We start from the raw sequence: 27,109 nt of genomic DNA, 5'->3' as shown, positions 1-27,109 counted from the left end.
GCTTTTGATTTCACTCTGTCTAGAAAAGCGGTATGACTGGTATCCCCCCCAGACATGTGAGGTGAGAAAAAACTGGCGGAGACGTCTCAGAACACCTAACTTCATAGAAGCTGTTTTAGCTAGAGATGAGATGTGAAGTTTCCAATTCAGATTATAAGTAAAGGACAGACCGAGGATGTTCAGAGTAGAAGAAGGGGACAGTTGAGTGTCACTGGAGAAGAGAGGATAGTTGTCTGGAACGTTGTGTCGAGTTGATAGATGGAGGAACTGAGTTTTTGAGGGATTGAACAATACCAAGTTTGCTCTACCCCCATCAGAAATTTTAGAAAGATCAGAAGTCAGGCATTCTGTGGCTTTCCTGCGTAAAATGTTTACTTCCTGAAGGATTGGATGTCTATGAAAAGACGTGGAAAAGTGCAGGGTGGTATCATCAGCGTAGGAGTGGATAAGACAAGAAGTTTGGGTTAGAAGGTCATTGATGGCTAATAAGAGAGTGGGTGTCAGGACAGACCCCTGAGGAACACCACTGTTAATAGATTTAGGAGAATAGTGACCGTCTATCACAGCAGCAATAGAACGGTCAGAAAGGAAACTTGAGATGAAGTTACAGAGAGAAGGATAGAAGCCGTGGGAGGGTAGTTTGGAAATCAAAGCTTTGTGCCAGACTCTATCAAAAGCTTTGGAAATATCCAAGGCAACAGCAAAAGTTTCACTTAAATTTCTAAAAGAGGACGACCAAGACTCAGTAACAAAAGCCGTATCACCAGTAGAGCGGCCTTGACGGAACCCATACTGGCGATCAGGTAGGTTGTGAAGTGATAGATGTTTAAGAATCTTCCTGCTGAGGATAGATTCAAAAACTTTAGATAGGCGGGAAATTAAAGCAATAGGACGGTAGTTTTAGGGATTACAGCGGTTACCCTTTTTAGGAACAGGTTGAATGTAGGAAAACTTCCAGCAAGAAGGAAAGGTAGATGTTGACAGACAGAGCTGAAAGAGTTTGACTAGGCAAGGTGCAAGCACGGAGGCCCAGTTTCGGAGAACAATAGGAGGGACCCCATCGGGTCCAGAAGCTTTCCGAGGGTTTAGGCCAACGAGGACATGGAAAACATCATTGCGATGAATTTTAATAGGTACTCGCAGCATGAAGTAGTCACTACTACTACTACTATACTACTATACTACTATAATTTTCCAGCAGTGATGCCATCTGGTTGAAATAAAGGAGGGAAAGAAAAAGAAAACAGACTTGGCATGGTTTCGGGCAGAAATATAAAGTGCTTGATATTCTGGTGATGGAAGGTCTAAGTAACTTTTATGGACCACCTCTTTATCATGTATAGCACGAGAACAAGCTGTGTTAAATCAAGGTTTGGAAGATTTAGGTCCAGAAAAAGAGTGAGGAATGTACGCCTTCATGCCAGACACTATCACCTCTGTTTATGTTATAAAGACAAGTCTCTGACACGGAAGCAGTAGTCATTCCAAGGAAAATCAGCAAAAAATGCATCCTCAGGTCCCCCAACTAGCAGAGGCAAAACGCCAGAGGCACCTTCGCTTAGGGGGAACTTGAGGAGGGATTGGAGCGATAGGACAAGATACAGATATGAGATTGTGGTCGGAGGAGCCCAATAGAGAAGAGAGGGTGACAGCATAAGCAGAAGGATTAGTGGTCAGGAAAAGCTCAAGAATGTTGGGCGTATCTCAAAGACGGTCAGGAATACGAGTAGGGTGTTGCACAAATTGCGCTAGGTCGTGGAGGAAAGCAAAGATGAAGGCTAGTTCACCAGAATGGTCAATAAAGGGAGAGGAAAGCCAAAGCCGGTGGTGAGCATTGAAGTCTCCGAGAATGGAGATTTCTGCAAAAGAGAAGAGAGTCAGAATATCCTTCATTTTGGAAGTTAAGTAGTCAAAAAGTTTCTTATAGTCAGAGGAGTTAGATGAGAGGTATACAGCACAGATAAATTTAGTTTGAGAGTGACTGCAGTCGTTTCATTGAGTAGCGAGTTTCAGTGAGGAAAAGATGAGATTTAAAAGAGGAGAGGTGGTGTTCTACAGACTGAAAATAAGATCTTAGACCGCGAATATTGCAGTAATTAATGAAGAAAAAATAGAGGGAGTTGTCAAGACACTTAGGGTCGTTATCAGAAGAGCAGTCCGACCTGGAGACATTTGTGGTCCCCTCCCCAGATGGGGACTCCGAGGCTGTTGTAGGAGTCGCCATGATAATTTTGAATTTTTCAGTGAAGGGTGTGTGTGTGTGTGTGTGTGTGTGTGTGTGTGTGTGTGTGTGTGTGTGTGTGTGTGTGTGGAAGGAAGAGAGTTTTCATTAGAGGGCAGGCTGTGACTGCTCCCTTGTGTTGTGAAACACAAAAGGAAACGTTCAGTGAGATCACAGCTTGTTTTAATGATAAGTTAACAGAACCTTCTGATCCAGTGCTTTAGACCTCAGTGGGGAGTAATTTTCGTTTCGGCAGGTGCCTACCTCTTCCTCCTAACTGCGAAAATGATTACTGTCCTAATGTGTTTGATGATGCTGAAGAATGTGCTCCCAATGTTCACCACCCACCAACACCTTGCTGGTTTCCCGAGTATTATAGAGAAGGTCGAAGAAGCTTTATTCACGCTGCTAAATATCTATAAAAGGAGATAGGAGTGCTCCCTACAAATAACATTAAGAAATGCCATAAAGGTGTGTCGATCCTGGCTGAATATTTCACGCAGGCGATGATGTTCCTCCATCTACTTTGCTCTTCTGATGAGATCTTTGAATCCCTCAAGCCACAGCGAACATTCAGTTACTGTTAAGGACATGTTTACAAACAGGACCTGTACGAATTATCAGAAGATTACATCCTTCAGTTACGTTCTGATAATGTTCAACAAGTGGCCAAGATTGGACAGACATTATTATTATTTTTTTTTTCTCTCCCAGAGAATGTCAAGATCGGTTCACTTTTTTTCCCATTAAAGGCTTTCATCGATCGTCCATTGCAGTGTTACCGATGTTACGAGTTCGGTCATGGGAGGAGCAACTGTACAAATAGTCCTCTGTTCGGTCACTGCTCTGCCCTTGACTCACACCATACTCATGAATGCGAATCAGAATCTTATTTCTTCTTCTGCTGGGAAGCTCATCCACTACGTTCTCTACCATGTTGGAGGTACCGTCTTGAACAGGACATCCTTAAATTGGCTAATTCTCAATTCATTAGTCTAGGAAATGCCAGGCAGGAAGGATAGTGGGACAAAAACATACGCCTCCTCACTCCACTTCAGTTCTACCTCTACTACAGGTAATAAGGCTGTAACACCTTCCCGCCTTCTTCAACCATAAATCAATCAATCCTGTTTTTGTGAGAATATCTTCCCTTCAGTTTCCGTCTACAACAAGTTTCCTGTTTTGGAAAGTGTTATCTCCTCTGCATGTTCAGACGAGCCCTCCACTTCATCTTCCGCCAAGCCCTCCACTTCGTGTTCAGCAAAGCCCTCCACCGCATCTTCACCAGCTATATCTTACAGACTCCTCGTACAAAAGCTCACATTGCAGAAGTCCACACCTTCCCAAACACGAACGACTCCCAAGACCTTAAGCCTCCACAGACACATACTGACAACTTTTCCATGCTTCCTTCTCACTCCCACCAGAAACCTTCCCGGGGACCTGTTGAGTCCCTAGAAAGATCCCTTTGGGAACTTCAGATGACGTTATTAATCAAAGTGATTTCTCTACATCCAAAATGGATATGGAGGATTTCTCTACCTAAATTCCCAATCAGTCCTCCTCCAGGAATGATACCAATTCATCTAGGCCGAGGATTCCTCCTCCTCCGGTCTTTTCAGGAGTTTCAGAAACTCATTTGTGGGTAGCTATCCCACACAAGCTACTCAATCTCAGCTTTCTGTGGCTACAAGCAGTGTAGGTTCAAATAACTCTTGCTGCCCAAGAAAGATACATAGTGAGATTGGCAAAGTGAAGCTTTTCTCTGGGGGTAATATTCAAGATTCTGCAGTAGAACTGTCGTGGTTTGTGTGCCTTCTGGAAAGAACTCCATGTATTTATCCCTGGGTTTTTTCCCATTTGTATTTGCAAGAGACAATCCTTGGAGAATCCACTAACTTTAGTCCTGGGTATGTGCGTTCTCCCCAACTCCTATGTCTGGTCAGGGCCACCATGGTGGCACTGCCATCTTTTTTCGCAATGATATTCTTTTTATCCACTTACAGATCCATGTGCTGCTGCAGGTTGTCACTGTTAAGGTTTTTATAAATCGTTTTTAAATCATTGTACAGTTTGTATTTGCCTCATAGTGTTTCTATCAAAGGGAATGAACATGACAACCTTTTAGATACTCTTCTTTCCCCTCTTCTTTTATTGGGAGACTTCAATGGTTGCCAGAGGTTTTGTCTTCCCGTCTTCCAAATATGTTCTCTTCCAAGAGCGATACCATACCGTCTTCGTCGAGGAATCCTCCTCCTCCAGTCTTTTCAGGTAGCAGGTAGCTATCCCCACACCGATTGCTCAATACCAGGTTTCTGCACCTACAAGTAATGCAGGACTAGATAAACCTTGCCGCCCAAATAAGATATCTAGTCAGGTTGGCAAAGAAAAGCTTCTCTATAGGGTCTCCCAGAAAATCCCTTCAAAATAACAATATTCAAGATTCTGCAGTGGAATTGTCACGGTTTGCGTGCCTCCTGGGAGGAACTCCGGGTGTTGATCTCTAGGTTTACTCCTGTTTGCATTTGTTTGCAATCCCTCCCAGTGGAAACCGCCTTGTCGTGGTTGGGGGGGGTTGCGTGTCCCTATGACCTGGCGAACGAAGCTAGAGGGGGCTTCGGCCCCTGCTCCGCCCTTAGGGGGAGAGGGCTACACATGCCAGCAAAGTCGCCACTGAGGGACCAGACTAAATGATTCCCAAGGTTAGGCTCCCAGTATGGGTTGACGGTGCCACTCACCCAAAGGATCACCTTTTGAAGTCTGTGTTGGATGGTTGGGTGTCTGGGCTGGGATGCGTTGTTGGGGGAGACGTCTTAGCTCCATCGTGGACAAACATTCAAATCATGAGGGGCCACTTTATATTAAAGTGAGTGGCCCCCATGGGGACGAGGTACCCTGTTCACAGTAGCCAGCGTCCGCTCCCCTCGTAATCCCAGTAGGCGATTTCACTTGGCTCCTGGAGCCACGTTATTTTTATAATATCCATGTGGATAAAAATAAAAACTCGAGGGGCGGTCGACAAGGCCCTTGAGATGTCACCCTCTGCTCATAATGGTGATGTGGAGGCAGGAGCTCATACTCCACCTGCTGTTGACTCTTGTTTTGACCTCTTGTGATCATCAATGTCTATGCTTCCATGTTATATCGTGCTATCCACTCAAGCCTTGGAACGGTTCTCCGTATCCGTTTGAAATACGATTGTCTTATTGATGCTATGTGACATTTACTTCTGACATTGCCGCCAAAGATGCTCTTGAGGCAGTACATTATCTGCATCTTAAAGACAACTTGACTACTTAAGTCATTCGATTAAGCAATGTAACTGACAGCGAAAATGACTATTGTCCTAATGTCTTTGATGATGCTGAGGAACGTGCTTCCAAAGTTCGCCACCTACCTACACTTACTGGTTTGTAGCATACTGTAGGAAAGGTCGACGAAACTTTATTCACGTTACCAAGTATCTAGAAATGGAGATTAGAGTCCTCTCTACAAAGGCAGCATGTATGAAGGTGCTGTTACTCCTTACAGTTCTTTCTAGATTGGAGTACGGTTGTTAAACTCATTTGTCTAAGACTGAGGCTCGGTTTCATGTGTTGGATTCGGTGCAACACGCTGGTATTCGCCTGGCAACTGTTGCGTTCCGCTCATCCCCAATCTCTAGCTTACAGCTGGATGCTGGTGTCCTTGCATTGGATTTGCGTCGCCAGTTCTTTTTGTTGAGGTGCTGGTATCGTGTCCAACGTCTTCCTGAATCAGTCTCTTGTATATTAAATTCCCACGATTAACGTTTTCAGCTATATGTTTCTCGCTTAAGTTTCCCTACACCTTTCGGTTTCAGGGATGCATCTGTTATGGTGGCATTAAATGTGCCTTCCCTTTCTGTACGTTACTCTCGATTTCCTAAAGTTTGTTACCAACAATTTTCCCACGTTTCTGTCTGTGGCGCTATTCCTAATAAGAACTTACTTCCGGATTGTGACTCTTTTGCACTATTCTTAGAACACTGTTTTGCACATTCTGACTCCGTCCCTGTATTTAGACTCACAATCTGATGCAGGGGTCGGATTTGGTGTTATTATTCTTCATCATTCTGTCAAGGTGCTGGGCACCCTGGTGTTGCTCCGGGTTTTACAAAAGAGCTGTCTGCCATTATCCTAGCTTTAAGGATTATATTTGTTCTTCACAACCCATCTTTTACATTTTTTTGCGACTCCCGCAGTTTTCTTTCTGCCATTCAACATTTTAGTTCCTCTCCTCTTCATCCATTTGTTTTACCAGTTCTTGAGTGGTTCTGCTTTTTGCAGCGTATAGGTTACCACATCAGATTTTGTTGGGTCCTTGCACACGTTGAATTCCGGAGAATGAGAAAGCAGATAGGCTGGCTAAGGAAGCAGCAACTGGTAAAACATCCCATCAAGAAAGGAACTAGAGATACTGAGAGAGAAAAATCTAATATTATAAAGGTTTGACTATGGAAATGGATCGTCTCCAGAGTTTAAAATCTTTAAAATCCAACTCCATCCCATTTCACGACTTATATTCCAGCATAAGGGTGGCAGTTCATGCCAGTTGGCAGAGCAGATGGGAAGCTTTGGTTGTCACTACGAAGAAGGGGGAGGTTACTTATTTCTCTTACTTCCTACCCGTGGACGTATGTCCATGTGCGGGAGCGTCGCTCAAAGACTGCACTACCCCGTCTCCAGACGGGTCAAACGCGTCTCACCCATGGTTACCCCTTGTCCTGGGAAACCCAACCATTTTGTAATGACTGCTTAGTTCTCCTTACAGTGCGACACTTTCTAGAGGAGTTTCCCACTCTGGTGGAGCTGAGGGAGCGATATCTTCTCCGTTGTCTGAATGGGGGTGGGATTTTCCAGTTGTTGCTGATTCTTAGAGAGAGAGGGCTCTTTTCCTGGGGCATGAGGTTCTTAAGTTTGTGGAGAAGGCTGGTCTTTTAAACAAATTTTGACTGTTCTATTTATTTTATATTTGTATCTGCGCCATATGACCGCGATGTTGTGATGTTGCGGCGCCATAAGCTAAATCTATCAATCAATCAATCTATTTATTTTATCAGTAATATAGTATTGGGCAGAACTTTATCCTTGCACTGGAAAAACATGGAGGCAATTGAGGAAAACACGTAACGAATAACACTGGATCTTGGGGTCTAGGTCAGTGTCTTAGGCAGGTAATAAACAACGCCAGATACCTGGGTCAATGGGGTCAGTGTCTTGGGAAAGGGACGAACTGCTAGACACAGTGGTCTGAGTCACTGCGGTCAGTACCCCCTCACTTAAAATCAAACTAATTAATTGAAACATTACTATACCCTCTCATTTTTAGCAATTAAGTTTTTTAAGTTTCTTCACATTTCCTTTTTTAATATTTACGTTTTTTAGTAGTTTTAACATTTTTACTGTACAATTTCGTTTTTAATATCAGCATTTTAAACTGCAATCTTTGTTGCTTCTAAAGGTTTCTAGCGGTGCCATATTACCGCGATGTTCTGGCGCCCCAACTTTAATTAATTAATCAATCAATCACTCAATCAGTGATCGCAATCCTTTGTGGGATGATGACGCTGTCAACCCTCGTAGATTTTTTTGCTTTCCTCTTTATCCACCAGGATACAGGATTAGAGATTTTAAGTTCGGGGGACATGACCCATTTCCATAGTCAAACCGGTACTTTCACAACAATAGATTCTCTCTCTCTCTCTCTCTCTCTCTCTCTCTCTCTCTCTCTCTCTCTCTCTCTCTCTCTCTCTCTCTCTCTCTCTCAGTATGTAAGATAAGAAATTGTGATGAGGCTGCAACATATTTCACTGATGTTTTACACTCTGCTGCACTTCAGTCCGTCTCCAAGACCTCTGGACGGTTTCCTAAACGTTCTGTTCCTTGGTGGAATGCGGATTGTACAGGTGCTGTTCGAGAAAAGCGTGCTGCCTTTTCTCACCTTTGACGGCATCGTGGAGATATCCACTGCTTGGAGGGTTTTCGATAAGCGCGTGCCCGTGCCCGTCATACCTCCAATCACCAAGGTCTTCAATGGGGTCCTCAAGATATGTGAGGGGTATTCTACACCTCCAGGTGTTGTGTTCTATGACTGAGGGACGGTGACAGATGCTACGACAGTTTCCGACTGCTTGCTGAGCTCTTTGCTAGTGTCTCCAGAAAGGATCCAACTGCATCTATGGCACTTCATCTTTGACGTTGCAAATCGTTTGGCGTCAATTTTGCCTCCCATGGTGGAGAGTTATAATGTCCCATTTTTCTTTACGCATAGCTTTTTCCTAGTGCCATGATTCATCCCATATTCTTTTTTCGCCCCACATGTTCGATGAAGCTTTTACCTTTTTACTTGACGTCTATAACTTTATTTGGAATATCGGTGATTTTTCATCCTCTTGGGATGTTATAATTATTCCCATTCCAAAGCTTGGAAAAGATCATCAGTTAGCCACTAATTAGTGTCCAATTTCCTTTACTTCATGGATTTATATGTTGCTGGCAAGGATGGTAAATGTCACGTTTATGTGGTATTTGGAGAGAGGGAGTTACTTATCACCTGTTCAATATATTTTTAGGAAAATGTGCTGTCTTTGTCTGATGCTCTTTTATCTCTAGTATCTTCTATATATGAAGCATTCGCCAGTAAGCACTATCATATCACAGTATTTTTTGATTTGGAGAAAGCATATGACACATGTTGGTGCCACGGGATTTTACTTATTCTGTTCTAGTTCGATCTCCGTGGCCGACTCCCTATTTTTATACAGTAGTTTTTATCTCATCGTTTTTTAAGGGTACTGATTGGGGCCGTTCTGTCTGAAGTTCTCCCACTTGAGGTGTGCCACAGGGAAGTATACACAGTGTTGCCCTTTTTTCTGTAAGTATAAAAATGTCACTGATGTGCTTCCAGAAGGAGTTCGTGGTAGCTTGTATGTCGATGACTTGTCAATCCCTTTCTGTGGCCCGAATGCCTTTGATTGCGAGGAAGTTGCATTTCGCCTGCAACTCGGGGATTTCGTTTCTCGGCTTCGGAAACTATAGTCTTACATTCATACCACTTTTGTGGTGTTCAGATCTCCATTTATATGACAGAAGAATTTGTGTGGAGGAAACTCGTTTCTTGGGACTTATATTTGACAGGATATGTAGATATCCTAGAGTTGGTTATTGACAATTCCCAGACATTTCTCTCTGTGGCCCTGATATTCTTTATAAGAACAATTTACCAGATTTTGAGTCTCGTGCATTATCCTTGGAACATTATTCCACACATTGACTCAATTCCTGTATTTATGGACGGATCAAAATCCGACAGTGGAATCGGATTTGGTGTTCTTTCCTTCCTTTATTCGAGGCGCTAACCTCCTCGGTGTTGGATATCTTTTTATGGCAGGGCTTTCTACAATTATCCAAGCCTTAAGAATTATTTTTAATCTTCTCGTCTCATATTTCACTGTTTTTAGCGACTCGCACTGTTCTTTCGCTATTCAACATTTTAGCCCTTCTTCCCTTCATCCACTTGTTTTATTGATTCTTGAGTTGCTTTACCTTTTACAGCGTAGAGGCTACCACGTCGAATTTTCCTGGGTCCTGAATGTTCCTGGGTACTCCAGTATAAGGATGGCAGTTCTTTCATGTTGGCAGGGCAAGTGGGAGGATTTGGTTGCCACCACTAAGACGGGTGAGTAACTTCAGTAACTCCGTTCATGGACGTCCTTGTGTAGGAGCGCCATTCAGAGACTGCACTGGCCTTTCTCCGGACGGGTCACACACGTCTCACTCACGGTTACCTCACGTCCCGGAAAGTCCATTTTGTGATGACTGTTTATTAGTTACCCTTACAGTGCGACACTTTCTAGTGGAGTGTCCCAGTCTGGTGGAGTTGCAGGAGCGATATCTTTTCCACTGTCGTGATGAGGAAGAGACCTTCCAGATATCTGAGTCAGCAGGGTCAGTGTCTTGGGCATGTAACGAACAGCGCCAAATATCTGGGTCAGTGGGGTCAGTCTTGGGCACGGAACGAACAATGCCAGACACAGTGGTCAGGGTCAATGGCATCAGTACCCTCTAAATTTAAATTGAATGAAATAAAGTAACTAAAGCATTACTATACCAACCCTCTCATTTTTATCACAAACTTTTATATGGCTTTTTCCATTTCCTTTTTTTTTATATTTTCTTTCATAGTGGTCTTTTAACATTTTTACCATACCTATAATATAAGTTTTTAATACCCATATTTTAAAAACTGCAGTCTTTGTCACTTTTAAAGCTGGCAGCTGGTAAAGTACCATATGACCGTGATGTTGCGGCGAAATAAACTAAATCAATCAGTCTAAAGACAACTCTCTTCTTTCTCACAAAACTAATTAATTACAAACACACCCTTCACTCAAAATTCAAAATCATCATGGCGATTCCTACACCAGACTTGGAGTCCTCATTTGAGGAGGGGACCACAGATGTCGCCAGGTCGGACTGCTCTTCTGGTAGCAACAGTAAGTTTCTTGACATTCCCCTCAACTTTTCTTCATTAACTTCTGCAACATTCGCGATCTACGATCTAATTTTCAATCTCTAGAACACCGCCTCTCCTCTACTAAACCTCATCTTTTCCTCACTGAAACACAGGTGTTTGAGGCAACTGACAGTAGCGCCTTTTCTGTTCCCTCCTTTCTCTATCCTCATTTGCAATCTAATGCTGGATGTTGCGTCTATGTCCGCAACCATTTAATCTGCTCTCGTGCCCACACTTGAATCTTTCGAGTTTTCCACCATCTGGCTACGACTACAGACTCTTTCTCAAACAAAATTTATCTATGTTGTATATCCCTCACCTAGCTCCTCTATCAGAAATGGTAAGGTAGAACATGGCAGAAATAAAACCTGTGAAGCTTGACATTATCATTCTCTCTGAAAAAGCAGAGTACTGAATGTCATGTTTACACTACCTTACCTTAAGTGTTTTTCTTACCAGTACAATTATAACATAAGCCAACTGTTTGAAATTCTCACCACGGCAATGGCTTCGTCATCTCCCTCGACTACCTTCGCCATCGCTTCCAACATGAAGACAGCGAAGTTCTTGTCTGGTATTGTTGGCAAGGGTTTACAACCTTGCCAGCTCAACACCCGCGGTTCCTTCCCCAGTTTATTTTTGCTGGTATTCATCTGTAAAACGAATTATGCCTAAATTAATAATAATTATGGCATTATGTAAACAATACAAATGCAGCTGCTAAGGAAAATATATCTCAAGAACGTAGATCACCATTATATGTTTTGAGTCTACAGGGTCAGTGTCTTGGGCACGTAACGAACAACGCCAGATATCTGAATCACTGGGGTCAGTAGCCCCTCGCTAGTTAATTAATACATTAATATAACAACCCTCTTATCTTTACCAATTAAGTCTTTGTTATGATTCTTTCCACTTACTTTTTAATGTGTACATTTTCTTTTTTGTGACTTATAACGTTTAAACCATACCATAATTTTGTTTTTATATTAATATTTAAACCAACAATATTTGTTGATATATATATATATATATATATATATATATATATATATATATATATATATATATATATATATATATATATATATATATATATATATATATATATATATATATATATATATATATATATATATATATATATATATATATATATATATATATATATATATATATATATATATATATATATATATATATATATATATATATATATATATATATATATATATATATATATATATATATATATATATATATATATATATATATATATATATATATATATATATATATATATATATATATATATATATATATATATATATATATATATATATATATATATATATATATATATATATATATATATATATATATATATATATATATATATATATATATATATATATATATATATATATATATATATATATATATATATATATATATATATATATATATATATATATATATATATATATATATATATATATATATATATATATATATATATATATATATATATATATATATATATATATATATATATATATATATATATATATATATATATATATATATATATATATATATATATATATATATATATATATATATATATATATATATATATATATATATATATATATATATATATATATATATATATATATATATATATATATATATATATATATATATATATATATATATATATATATATATATATATATATATATATATATATATATATATATATATATATATATATATATATATATATATATATATATATATATATATATATATATATATATATATATATATATATATATATATATATATATATATATATATATATATATATATATATATATATATATATATATATATATATATATATATATATATATATATATATATATTTAATATATGTATATATATATATATATATATATATATATATATATATATATATATATATATATATATATATATATATATATATATATATATATATATATATATATATATATATATATATATATATATATATATATATATATATATATATATATATATATATATATATATATATATATATATATATATATATATATATATATATATATATATATATATATATATATATATATATATATATATATATATATATATATATTCCAAGCACACAGTTTCGCAGCTGGGTGAGGCACAACATCGCGGGACAGATACAAAGCGAACACAAGCCAGTGGAGCTCACCGCAGACACTTCTCCTATCGCAGTCCGTCTCTGACTAACTGGTGGGTTAGGGCGCTCAAGTGACTGACAGATTTTAGTGTAGAGTAGCCTATCAGCGTGTAGATATTGCCATCGTACAACGCTGTTGACAACTAGTCTATTTATTAGAGCTGTGGCTTGACAATCGTCACTAGTGGAATTAGTAGTGATGTTAGTAAATTTGCGTTTGACACAAAGATAGGTAGATTAATTAGGTCAGAATCGGATGCCATCGCCTTGCAGGCAGATTTAGATAGGATGAATGAATGGACGGACAGATGGCAAATGCAATTTAATATCAATAGATGCAAAGTACTTAGCATTGGTAGAGGAAACCCACACAGTAGCTACACATTAAACAACGAAACTCTGGTACGTACAGTGCACGAGAAAGATTTAGGAGTTATAGATAGCTCCGAATTCCGTCTAGGAAAACAATGCATAGAGGCCAGAAACAGGGCAAATAAGGTACTAGTATTCATTTTTAGGAGTGTTAAAAGTAGAAGACCGGAAGTAATATTAAAGTTATACTTGGCACTTGTCAGACCTCATCTAGACTACGCTGTGCAGTTCTGGTCCCCACATTACAGGAAAGATATAGGTCTATTAGAATCAGTACAAAGGAGAATGACTAAAAGGATACAGGGGATGAGGAGTATTCCTTACGAGGCGAGTTTGAAGCTGTTAAATTTACATTCTTTAGAGAGACGTAGGTTAAGAGGGGACCTGAAAGAAGTCTTTAAGTGGTATAAGGGTTATAACAAGGGGGGATTAAGCAAAATTCTTAGGAACAGCAACCAGGATAGAACAAGAAATAATGGGTTCAAGGTTGAAAAATTTAGGTTTAAGAAGGAGATAGGAAGAAATTGGTTCTCAAATGGAGTGGTAGATGAGTGGAACGGACTCAGTAATCATGTTGTTAGTGCTAGGACATTAGGGAGCTTTAAGAGAAGATTAGACGGGTTTATGGATAGGGATAATAGATGGAAATAGGTAGGTATATTTTATACAGGGACTTCTACGTATAAGCCTGGTCGCTTCTTGCAAGCAGCTTCCCTTATTTATGTTCTAAAGTTAATCAATCCGCTCAGGGATACCATTAAATGTACAGGTCTCTCTCTCTCTCTCTCTCTCTGCTATAGTAAAGGTAGATATATACGCTATTATTTCATGAGATTGAGCTGCTCGTCTCATAAGGCCTTTTCAAAGTTAGGACTTAAATATTCCTTCATGAAAGAAAACACTATAATATTGTATAAGGATGTGGTTGCAAGTGCCTCTGTGGTGCTTTGCCGCACATCTGTAGATTTGTGGGTTTAATGATTTGGTCAGACATGGGGCAGTTGGTCAACATTTGACGTAGGTGTTCATCTTTCAAATCATTTATAAATAATAGCGGTTATCGCACAGCGTGGCAACATTTGATCAAGGTCATTTCACCCCTCCTGCTAACGGGAACATGTTTTAAAAATCACCTATTTGGCAGCTTGCTCCGTGAGCCATCAGCGGGGCATTGCAGATTAACGGTCAGGGATCTGTGTCGTGGGTAGTGACATTGTCTTGGAGACGATGCAAGCACGATTTGTCAGAATCTGAGCGATATTTTGCGCATCTTGTGTTCGCTTACTGGACAATGGCACATAAACCACAAATCACTCAAGACAAAATCTGTCGTATTTACGCCTTACATAAGGCCGGAATTGGCGCAAATGCTATTCAACAACACACTGGTGTGCCTCAACGTACTGTTGAACGCTGGCTGCAGCGATGCCGGGCCGCCAAAAATGATGCAGTACCAGCCCACTATCAAAACCTGGTTGGCCAAAAAAAGTAAATAAAAAGACTCTGTCTTGGAGCGTGACTTGAGTATTAGACCTGTAAGTACAGCACGTGAGCTAAAAGAAAATAATCCAGGTCTACTGGGTAATGTGTCTCGTAGGACAGTATCACGTTACTGTAGAAAAGAGCTTGATCTCCCTTCCCGCACTGCCGCGAGGAAACCTTTGCTCACTCCACGGCACATTGAAAACTGGCTCAGTTTTGCCAAGAAATACAGAAAGTGGCCCATAGAGAAAATACGTTGTGTACTGTGTAGTGATGAAAGTGTTTTCACAGTATCTGCGACACAGTTTGCAGGAGTGCGTAGACCAAAAGGATCTGACCGGTACGACCCAAAATACACGGTAAAAACGGCAAAACATCCAGATTCAGTTATGGTTTGGGGAGCATTCACATACTTTGGTGTTGGCAGTTTGGTCTTTTTTGAAAAGAGAGAGTCAGTGAACAGCGAACGGTACTTAGAACTGTTATATGACAATTTAGAGGAGTGTTATGTGAAGTGCAAAGCAGAATGTTTCATGCAGGATGGGGCTCCCTGCCAGATGAGCAAACAAGTCTAGTGGTTGAACAATTGTGACTTGGATTACATCAAGGACTGGCCTGCCAACAGTCCTGATCTTAATCCAATCGAGAATTTGTGGTCGTTTCTGAAAAAAAAATTAGATCAAGAAAGAGGACACTAGTTCACTGCCGAAACTGAAAGCTGCACGGCAACGAGTGTGGGAAAGTCTTCCACAAGATAAACTGCAAGGCCTCGTTGACTCCTCGTCCTCGTCGTCTACAGGAAGTCATGAAGAAGAAGGGAAATAAAACACGATATTAACACTGTGGTGAGTAAAATACATTTTATTGTTATTTTGTTACTGATGGGATGGTTACCACGAACCGCCGACATTATTTATGGCCTCGCCTGTATTTGATGAATGGGTACGTGGGGAAAAGATTGCATATGCAACACGGTGTTATTCCAGTCATGCGCCCCGAGGTAGTAAGTTTTGACCTGCCACAAGCTACAGGAAAAGTGACGATGGGCACCGAACCAACGCTTGACATGTTTCTTGACTATATAATATATATATATATATATATATATATATATATATATATATATATATATATATATATATATATATATATATATATATATATATATATATATATATATATATATATATATATATATATATATATATATGAAAAAAAATTCCAAATTGACAATAAAAAAAATCAGGCAATTAAAACTCACCTTGTCAGTACATTATTTATTTATTTATTATTATTATTGTTATTATTATTTTTTTTTTTTTCATGTGATGCAGCAGTCCAAAGACTTTACATCTTTCCATCAATTGCTGTTTCAAATTTTACTGTCGATATAGTATACTAGAAATATTATATACTAAAATAACAGGATTCAGTACTATCACCATTGATGCATCACAAGAATCTATTACTAAATGCAAGAAAATATAAGTATAACAAGATTATAAAGTATAAAGATTAAGAACAGAAAAATATCGCAAAAAATTCTTAAGTATGTGAAAACAAAAGATTAATTTCCTGCACAGAAGCTCTTTGGCTTGAAACTGTTATAGCCTTGCTGTTTCATTACAGCACTACAAATAATACTTTTCATCAGATGCAACGCCTGTGTTCTACATAAAACCATATATATAAAGTAGCTGTCATATATTTCTTTCCAAGCTGTTGGCTGTTGCTGCTCTTCTGTGACAACTTTTCGCACTCCTCTTATTGTCCAAGGTACCTCCTAGAAAACTGGACTGCTTTAACTCTTTTATTTTCGAGCTACTTATCTCACATGTCTTCTCAGTCTCTGCTAACAGTCCTTGTTCCTCCTTACAATGCATGGGTATGAAAGTGAAACTGCTCTATTGAACTCTATCCTCAAGATCTCTTCTGGCAGCATCTATCATAGTGAGTTGCTCTTGGTGAGCCAACTGTTTCTGTGTAGGCATTAAAGTACCTTTATGTTGACTAATTCTTTGTCTTATATTCCTCTTGGTTTCTCCAATATATCGAGTCTTGCAACTCGAACAAGTAATTTCATAAGTAATGTTAGAGATAAGTCCAATAGGAATACTGTCTTTGAGAAAAAAAAAAAAAAAAAAGCAATAATAAAGGTAGGTAAAAATAAAAAAAAAAAAAATGTTCAGTGTAGAAAAGGGGGACAGTTGAGTTTCATTGAAGAAGAGGGGATAGTTGTCTGGAAGGTTATGCCGAGTTAATAGATGGAGGAATTGAGTTTTTGAGGCATTGAACAATACCAAGTTTGCTCTGCCCCAATCAGAAATTTTAGAAAGACCAGAAGTCAAGCGTTCTGTGGCTTCCCGGCGTGAAATGTTTACTTCCTGAAGAGTTGGACGTCTATGAAAAGACGTAGAAAAGTGCAGGGTGGTATCATCAGCATAGGAGTGGATAGGACAAGAAGTTTGGTTAAGAAGAATATTAATGAATAAAAAGAAGAGAGTGGGTGACAGGACGGAACCCTGAGGAACACCACTGTTAATTGATTTAGGAGAAGAACAGTGACCGTCTACCACAGCAGCAATAGAACGGTCAGAAAGGAAACTTGAGATGAAGTTACAGAGAGAACGATAAAAGCCGTAGGAGGGTAGTTTGGAAATCAAAGCTTTGTGCCAGACTCTATCAAAAGCTTTTGATATGTCCAAGACAACAGCAAAAGTTTCACCAAAATCTCTGAAAGAGAATGACCAAGACTCAGTAAGGAAAGCCAGAAGATCACCAGTAGAGCGGCCTTGACGGAACCCATACTGGCGATCAGATAAAAGGTTGTGAAGTGATAGATGTTTAAGAATCTTCCTGTTGAGGATAGACTCAAAAACTTTAGATAGGCAGGAAATTAAAGCAATAGGACGGTAATTTGAGGGATTAGAACGGTCACCCTTTTTAGAAACAGGTTGAATGTAGGCAAACTTCCAGCAAGAAGGAAAGGTAGATGTTGACAGACAGAGCTGAAAGAGTTTGACTAGGCAAGGTGCAAGCACGGAGGCACAGTTTCGGAGAACAATAGGAGGGACCCCCTCAGGTCCATAAGCCTTCCCAGGGTTTAGGCCAGCGTGGGCATGGAAAACATCATTGCGAAGAATTTTAATACGTGGCATGAAGTAGTCAGAGGGTGGAGGAGAGGGAGGAACAAGCCCAGAATCGTCCAAGGTAAAGTTTTTAGCAAAGGTTTGAGCAAAGAGTTCAACTTTAGAAATAGATGTGATAGCAGTGGTGCCATCTGGTTGAAGTAGAGGAGGGAAAGAAGAAGAAGCAAAGTTATTGGAGATATTTTTGGTTAGATGCCAGAAATCACGAGGGGTTAGATCTTGAAAGGTTTTGACATTTTCTGTTAATGAAGGAGTTTTTGGGTAGTTGGAGAACAGACTTGGCATGGTTCCGGGCAGAAATATAAAGTGCATGAGATTCTGGTGATGGAAGGCTTAAGTACCTTTTGTGGGCCACCTCTCTATCATGTATAGCACGAGAACAAGCTGTGTTAAACCAAGGTTTAGAAGGTTTAGGACGAGAAAAAGAGTGAGGAATGTACGCCTCCATGCCAGACACTATCACCTCTGTTATGCGCTCAGCACACAAAGACGGGTCTCTGACACGGAAGCAGTAGTCATTCCAAGGAAAATCAGCAAAATACCTCCTCAGGTCCCCCCAACTGGCAGAGGCAAAACGCCAGAGGCACCTTCGCTTAGGGGGATCCTGAGGAGGGATTGGAGTGATAGGACAAGATAAAGATATGAGATTGTGATCGGAGGAGCCCAACGGAGAAGAAAGGGTGACAGCATAAGCAGAAGGATTAGAGGTCAGGAAAAGGTCAAGAATGTTGGGCGTATCTCTAAGACGGTCAGGAATGCGAGTAGGGTGTTGCACCAATTGCTCTAGGTCATGGAGGATAGCAAAGTTGTAGGCTAGTTCACCAGGATGGTCAGTGAAGGGAGAGGAAAGCTAAAGCTGGTGGTGAACATTGAAGTCTCCAAGAATGGAGATCTCTGCAAAAGGGAAGAGGGTCAGAATGTGCTCCACTTTGGAAGTTAAGTAGTCAAAGAATTTCTTATAGTCAGAGGAGTTAGGAGAGAGGTATACAGCACAGATAAATTTAGTATGAGAGTGACTCTGTAGTCGTAGCCAGATGGTGGAAAACTCGGAAGATTCAAGAGCGTGGGCACGAGAGCAGGTTAAGTCATTGCGCACATAAACGCAGCATCCAGCTTTGGATCGAAAATGAGGATAGAGAAAGTAGGAGGAAACAGAAAAGGGGCTACTGTCAGTTGCCTCAGACACCTGAGTTTCAGTGAGGAAAAGAAGATGAGGTTTAGAAGAGGAGAAGTGGTGTTCTACAGATTGAAAATTAGATCTTAGACCGCGAATGTTGCAGAAGTTAATGAAGAAAAAGTTGAGGGGGATGTCAAGACACAGGGTCGTCGACAGAAAGGCAGTCCGACCTGGGGACATTTATGGTCCCCTCCCCAGATGGGGACTCCGAGGCTGGTGTAGGAGTCGCCATGATGATTTTAAAATTTTTGAGTGAAGGGTGTGTGTGTTATTAGGTGCTTGTAGTTTTGTGTGGAGGAAGAGAGTTGTCTTTAGAGGGCAGGCTGTGACTGCCCCCTTGTGTTGTGAGACACAAAGGGAAACGTTCAGTGAGGTCACAGCTGAGTTTAATGATAAGTTCACAGCACCCCCTGAACAGTGCTTTAGACCTCACTGGGAGTAATTATCGTTTCGGCAGGTGTCTACTGCCTCTACTTGAAGACAAGGGGTTCAAGAGATCAGTAAATGGACTCAACTCCAGATATGACTTGCCAAGCCGCAGAGAAATAGGTAGGACTCTTACATTTTATTTACAATAGAGAGGTAGAGGGAGTCCGTCAAGAGCTGGAGGAAGCTAAACGTATTGCTTTAACAACAGACATATTATGGACATCCCGACAAACAAAAGCATTTATCACAGTGACAGCTCACTACATATCCCTAGAGTGGGCCCTCAAGTCTGCTATGGTTGATACTGTTTGTATGATTGAGTCCCATACAACAAACAATATTGCAGAAGAGATAAAACTTGTCTACAATAAATGGAACATTTTATTCAAAATTTACTCCATAGTGACTGACAATGCTGCTAACATGACAGCAGCAATAAAACAAATGAATGTTCGCCATATCCCGTGCTTTGCACACACTGAATCTAGTTGTTCAGGACTCCATTAAGAACACTGAGGATGTCCAGAAGCTAAAAAGAAAAAAAAAATTGTGATTTTTCCATCACAGCGTGAAGGTTTCTGATAAGCTCATGCAGGTGCAAGAGCAGCACAGCCTCAAAAAAAAAAAAAAAAAAAAACATTCAGGATGTAGAAACTAGATGGAATTCTACACACTACATGATGGAACGATATTTAGAACAACATGACCACATGACATACACTCTCTGCTATCTGGGGAAAACTAATATGTGTTTTTTTAACGAGAAGCTTGTAATAATCTCTGTCAGTATTCTACATGAGTCCTGGAACCGCTATGCACTAGTGGTAACCGTCTGAGCAACGAGCTGGCGGCTCCAAGACTTGGTACTCACAACACGCTCTATAAACGATTCCCCACGGAACCGATTCCGGAACCGGTTCCGCCTGGTAACCGTCCGAGCAGCGTGCTGGCTGTTCCAAGACTGGTACCGGCCCCGCGAGCTCTACACGATTCTCCGCGGAACCGATTCTCAGGGATCCGCCAGTGCAAGGAATCGATTCCGTGAATACCTGAATTATCGGTTCCTGCCCATCACTAATAATCAATGTGTGCAGAACACACACTGGTGAGGCGCGCGGGTGGCGGATAGTTTACATCTGTGCTGTCTGAAAAGTAACGGGGAAGCGGGTGTATCCGCTCTAAAGCGCGGACGCAGGTAGTGCCCGCGCCGTCTGGAACAAGCCTTGGATGATTGTTAGTCAGATCACGCAGTTTCCCTCCGAAACAGTGAACGTTTAGATTGTATTGCATAATGTGGAGTGTCTGGAAAGGGTGTTTCTCCGCCATGGTTACCAGTCGGGCCCGGCCGTTGTAACTATCGTCAGGCCACATTTGAATTTCATACTATGGCTAAAAGAAAATACCTCAAAATGCATATGTGCATAGAACGTTTTCAACTTAAAATAACGTGTATCTTTACTTCTGGCAATATCCGCAGAAACTCGTGCTACACCCTGTGTACAACGTGTGTGTGTGTGTGTGTGTGTGTGTGTGTGTCTATATATATATATATATATATATATATATATATATATATATATATATATATATATATATATATATATATATATATATATATATATATAATTCACTTTGGCACAATTTTAGCACTTTATTGGAAGGAACTTGGCATTTTTTGTTCTGGGAAATCTGGCGACCCTGGTGACTTGGGAGGGGGGAGCAAAGAAGGGGAGAAGGGGTGGCCGGGCGGACAATGGACGGCGCACGTGCTCTCTCCTAAATGCTGTCTTTAATAATAATTGTAATGATGACATGACGGGTTTGCCTCCCGCGCTGCTTCTATCCTTCACTTATTCTCTTCTTTCTCTTTGTTCTGGCAACTAGACTGCTCTGCATAACAACATATATAAAGACTTAGGACTAGTTTAGTTACATCAATTCCATTTGAAATTCATTTCCTACATTTCATATGGAATAATTGTATTTTTTTTCCCTAATAAAGAGCATCAGTTCTATTTGAATTACAAGAATCTGCTTTCTACTTCAAATTCAGTTATCGTTCTGATACGTCCCTGTTTCGATAGAAGCAACTCCTCTCCTCTAACTGACTGTCTTCAGCCTCTCTCATCGCCGCAATGTTGCATCTCTAGCTGTCTTCTACCGCTATTATGCTCTTCTGATCTTGCTAACTGCATGCCTCCCCTCCTCCCGCGGCCTCGCTGCACAACTTTCTTCTTTGTCTCACTCTTATTCTGTCCATCTCTCTAATGCAAGAGTTAACCAGTATTCTTAATCATTCATCCCTTACTCTGGTAAACTCTGGAACTCCCTGCCAGTTTCTGTATTTCCACCTTCCTATGATTTGAATTCCTTCAAGAGGAAGGTTTCAAGACACTTATCCTTCAATTTTTGACTACCGCTTTGGGCCCTTTACTGGGATTGGCATCTCAGTGGGCTTTTTTTATTTATTGGATTTTAGTTGCCCTTGGCCAGTGTCCTGCATAAAAAAAAAATAAAAAAAAGAAAATCTGGATTAGTGGGGTCAGTAGCCCCTCACTTTACATCAAATTAATTAATCAATGCATTAATATACCAACCATCTCATATTTAGCACTTAAGGTTTTGTTATGGTTCTTCCCATTTCTTTTTTTATGTGTACTTTATTTTTTATACTTTTACCATACAAAGCAAAGGTGTAATTTCTTGTCTCCAGGAGTGCTTCATGCCACACAGTCTAGCGTTGGGTCTGCAGGTCCACTCGCCCCTCAAGACGCAGTTTGACAAAGTATTGAGCATTGTGGTGGAGAGCGGTCTCATCAACATATGGTTTCAGGAATCTCTCAGCCGCTCCATCAAGGTGGGTGTGAACCTTATTATTCAAGGGGCGCGTTCGGAGCCGCTACACTAGTCTAAGTCCAGTAGAGTCACATGCCAGAGACTTATGCAAATACAACACCTACTACTGTTTCATTGCTGTGAGCCTCTGCCTTGGTCAGCTCTACAAAGAGTGATTCTGAATTATTATTACTGATTATGAAGTCATTCCTTTTTTTGAGAGAGAGAGAGAGAGAGAGAGAGAGAGAGAGAGAGAGAGAGAGAGAAGCCTTTAATGAAACACCTTCACCTCTGCGGTCATTTCTATGTGAATCCTTCTCTATAAAGCCATTCATGTTATGCAATTTAATACTGGTTTCATTTATCCATGCTTCTGTAAAGCTAACAACATCAACACTGATATGTAAATTTTGTACCTAACACAAAATTATGAAGATTTTTTTGGAAAACTCGGAACATTTACATGTAGTAAGTGAAATGTTGATTTTCACCCATTTCTTTAATTTATCACATCGAAATTATTAATCAATAAAATATTCACTCGATATACTCATACTACCCATATACCTGTGGCTAAAAGATGGTTTCTGGAACGACACCATTTGCCTATGGCTAAAAGATTGTTTCTGGATTGACATTTATAATGAAAGTTTCTGTTGCTATATTACCCATTCGTCTATGGGTAAAAGATTGTTTCTGGATCGACATCTGTAATGACAGTTTCTGTCGCTATATAACACTCTTCCGTTTTGCAGAGATCTCCATTCTTGGAGACTTCAGTGTTCACCACCAGCTTTGGCTTTCCTCTCCCTTCACTGACCATCCTAACTAATCACTAACCTTCAACTTTGCTATTCTCCACGACCTAGAGTAATTGGTGCAACACCCTACTCGTATTCCTGACCGTCTTGGAGATACGCTCAACATTCTTGACCTTTTCCTGACCTCTAATCCTTCTGCTTATTCTGTCACCCTCTTCTCCGTTGGGCTCCTCCGATCATAATCTCATATCTGTATCTTGTCCTATCGCTCGAATCCCTCCTCAGGATCCCCCAAAGCGAAGGTGCCTCTGGCGTTTTGGCTCTGCTAGTTGGGGGACCTGAGGAGGTATTTTGTTGATTTTCCTTGGAATGACTACTGCTTCCGTGTCAGAGACCCGTCTTTGTGTACTGAGCGCATAACAGAGGTGATAGTGTCTGGCATGGATACGTACATTCCTCACTCTTTTTCTCGATTTAAAACTTCCAAACCTTGGTCTAATACAGCTTGTTCTCGTGCTATGCATGATAGAGAGGTGGCCCACAAAAGGTACTTAAGCTTTCCATCACCAAAATCACTTTATATTTCTGCCCGGAACCATGCTAAGTCTGTTTTCCAACTAGCCAAAAACTCCTTCATTAACAGAAAGTGTTAAAGTCTTTCAAGATCTAGTTCCCCTCGTGACTTCTGGCATCTAGCCAAAAATATCTCCCAATAACTTTGCTTCTTCTTTCCCTCCTTTATTTCTACCAGATGGCACCACTGCTATCACATCTACCTCTAAAGCTGAACTCTTCGCTCAAACCTTTGCTAAAAAACTCTACCTTGGACGATTCAGGGCTTGTTCCTCCCTCTCCTCCACCCTCTGACTACTTCATGTTATTTATAAAAATTCTTCGCAATGATGTTTTCCATGCCCTCGCTGGCCTCGCTGGACCTCGGAAGGCTTATGGACATGATGAGGTCCCTCCTATTGTTCTCTGAAACTGTGCCTCCGTACTTGCACCTTGCCTAGTGTTATATCCCTGAGATGAGCCCAAGAAGGTTCCCACAAAGGACTGGGTAACCCATCAATCAGGAATTTAATTATTCTTTCCAGGATGTGGTATTTCAGTGAATAACGGATGTAGCTACGTCCGCAAGTTTCTCATTCAAGGGCGTAAAGAAATTAAGAACTAAAAGGGGGGACTTAAGAAAAGGGAATAATAAAACTTAAGGTTTATTGACAAAAATGCATCAGAAGTTAAATTTAGTGACAATTTGGGGAAATCTAGGTTCGTGAACAGTTATGCAATTGTAGTTGCTGCCAATTAATCAAAGCAACACAATTCATAAGATAATACACTTCCAGCAGTAGCAATATTTATCAGAGACAAAGACTTAATACTTTCATAGGCAAAATTTTTAAAAGTGACCACACACTTCCCACGACATCCAGTCCTACAGCAAAATACATAATACAAGTAAAGTCACCAATACACCAGGGTAATAGGATTGCTAGGCCGCTCGTGAACTCGTTAACACATGAAAACCTCACTGGTAATTACACTACAACAGCGAGCAGGTATACTCGCACCGCTCCAGGATAATATCTCAATAACACAGGGATAATACCATCACCTCAAGTTCACTAAGAATTCAAAATACACAGTGGCCACAATAATGCCTAAGAGACAGAGCTCTAGCAATCAGGAACAAAGAATAATTATACTCAGCCATTAGGAAGAGGAAGCGCGTGGTGTGCACGTCAGGAGGTCTCAAAGCGGTCTACCCACCTGAGCTGAGACTGGCTGGCGCTCTGAGAAACATCAAAATGGCGCACGCGGACGATTTGATTGGTAGCGGCACAATATCCACCACTAGGGCTGATGCAATTGCTCTAGAAGCTTCAAAGAGCGCCAAACCCTCACTCACGTACATGTACGAGTATATACAAGAACATATAGTAATACATAAATAAAATAAGATACACTGGAATGTATAATAATGATGCAAATAATGGAAAGGTCGTCCTGGGAGCATTACAGTGATAAAAAAAAAAAAAAAAATAATAATAATAATAATAATAAAAAAATAATAATAAACATTGCCTTCAGGACGCCAGCAATAAACACTTGAACACTAGGCTACATAAGTTATAGAGCAATGTCTGACGGTCGTAACACTAGTCGAATTCTTTCAACTCTCTCTGTCGACATCTACCTTTCCTTCTTGCTGGAAGTTTGCCTACATTCAGCCTGATCCTAAAAAAGATGATCGTTCTAACCCCTCAAACTATCGTCCTATTGCTTTAATTTCCTGCGTATCTAAAGTTTTTAAATCTCTCCTCAACAGGAGGATTCTTAAACATATATCATTTCACAACCTTCTGTCTGATCGCCAGTATGGGTTCCGTCAAGGCCGCTCTACTGGTGATCTGGCTTTCCTTACTGATTTTGGTGAAACTTTTGCTGTTCCCTTGGATATATCAAAAGCTTTTGATAGAGACTGGCACAAAGCTTTTGATTTCCAAACTACCCTCCTATTGCTTCTATCCCCGGCAGAACGCAAATGAGGTATCGAATCGAACATCTGGCACGTTGTTCACGTATGCGCTGATCCCGAGTGCTGGATAGATCTCGAGTGAATCTAAGGCGTTTTCAGTAGCACTTCGCAACCCCTAACGTTTTTTGCCCGAAACCCTAACGCCTAAGGGAGGCGTAAGGGTTTCCGGGAGGACAAACCCAAACACTCGCTCTGATTGGCTGAAAGGTGTTGCCACTCCTTTATTATTAAAAATGACGATCCTGAGGCACGTAAGAACATGATAGTTTTTATGTGTGAAAAGAAGATCAAAGTAGTAACTTGTTCCTGGTATTGGAATTCAGAAGAATTGTCCATAGGGCTTGAATTAAGAGTTGTATCGTCTCGGGATATCTGGAGGCTGTTCAGACATGAGGCGTTTTTACCAACGCATCAGAATATCAAACACTGTTTGATGTTTCGGCTGGGCTTTTGGTAAACACGACTACTGTGCTACCAGACGACTCTCGCTCGCACCGTCTCGGAAAAACTGTCATACGGATCATAACACAGACAGCAGCCGTGGTGGGAAGTTTGAGTATCAACAAAGCCAGACTACGAGAAGTGAGTCAAGGGACGAGATAATGGACAGCAGCACCGACTCTGATACTTATCTGGAAGATGAGGAAAACCAGTCTCTTCTATCAGGACCTATAATGCCTCTATTGGCAGTTGGAAGCGTGGCAGAGATGCAGCCAGAGGCAGATATGGGTGCTGTAGCAGTAGCAGCAGCAGTAGCTTGTGACTTCATGGAAAGGTAATTATTGTCGACCAGTACTAATTTTAACTATTTGTATACTAAGGGTTCTCTGGAGATTTGCAAAAAAAAATATGTTAAATTTACGCTGCTTTGATGCATTAACATTGCAGTCACTGACAATAATGAAAAACCATTAGAAGTACCGGTATAGGTCTAAGAGTATACTCATACACTTTCTCATGGCTTTCTGATAGGAAACAGAGAGTAGTATTAAATGGGACAATGTCTGAGTGGAAGGAAGTGGTTAGTGGGGTACCCCAAGGATCAGTGCTAGGACCTCTTCTTTTCTTGGTGTATATTAATGATTTAGATATAGGAATTTTTTTTTTTTTATGTAGGAAGGACACTGGCCAAGGGCAACAAAAATCTAATAAAAAAAATGCCCACTGAATTGGTAGTTCCATAAAAGGGTCAAAGCAGTGGTCAAAAATTGGTGGATATGTGTCTTGAAACCTCCCTCTTGAAGGAATTCAAGTCATAGGAAGGTGGAAATACAGAAGCAGGCAGGGAGTTCCAGAGTTTACTAGAGAAAGGGATGAATGATTGAGAATACTGGTTAACTCTTGCGTTA

At 40.1% G+C, this 27,109-nt stretch overlaps 1 protein-coding gene across 8 annotated transcripts in view; it reads right to left on the bottom strand.

The window, feature by feature from the left end:
• The window catches only part of LOC135092728 (uncharacterized), a 156,072-nt gene that overhangs the window by 54,195 nt on the left and 74,768 nt on the right, over nucleotides 1-27,109 (bottom strand). For 4 of the 8 annotated variants that reach the window (XR_010263044.1, XM_063991371.1, XM_063991372.1 and 1 more), the window contains exons 1-2: nucleotides 24,933-25,023; nucleotides 11,254-11,409 (exon numbers count right to left, since the gene is read on the bottom strand). Coding sequence is in view for 6 of the 8 variants with exons in the window: in XM_063991371.1 (XP_063847441.1) it covers nucleotides 11,254-11,409; nucleotides 24,933-24,935 (159 nt within the window). In the remaining 2 variants the exon portion in view is untranslated. Of the gene's footprint in view, nucleotides 1-11,253; nucleotides 11,410-13,025; nucleotides 14,735-24,927; nucleotides 25,024-27,109 lie in introns of those variants that run through there. The other 4 variants (XM_063991379.1, XM_063991377.1, XM_063991378.1 and 1 more) reach the window with 4 other exon arrangements.

Source organism: Scylla paramamosain, chromosome 40, assembly GCF_035594125.1.
Source record: "Scylla paramamosain isolate STU-SP2022 chromosome 40, ASM3559412v1, whole genome shotgun sequence".
NCBI lineage: Eukaryota > Metazoa > Arthropoda > Malacostraca > Decapoda > Portunidae > Scylla > Scylla paramamosain.
The sequence above is the reverse complement of the archived record's forward strand: the minus strand, read 5'-3'. Positions and strand labels throughout refer to the sequence as shown.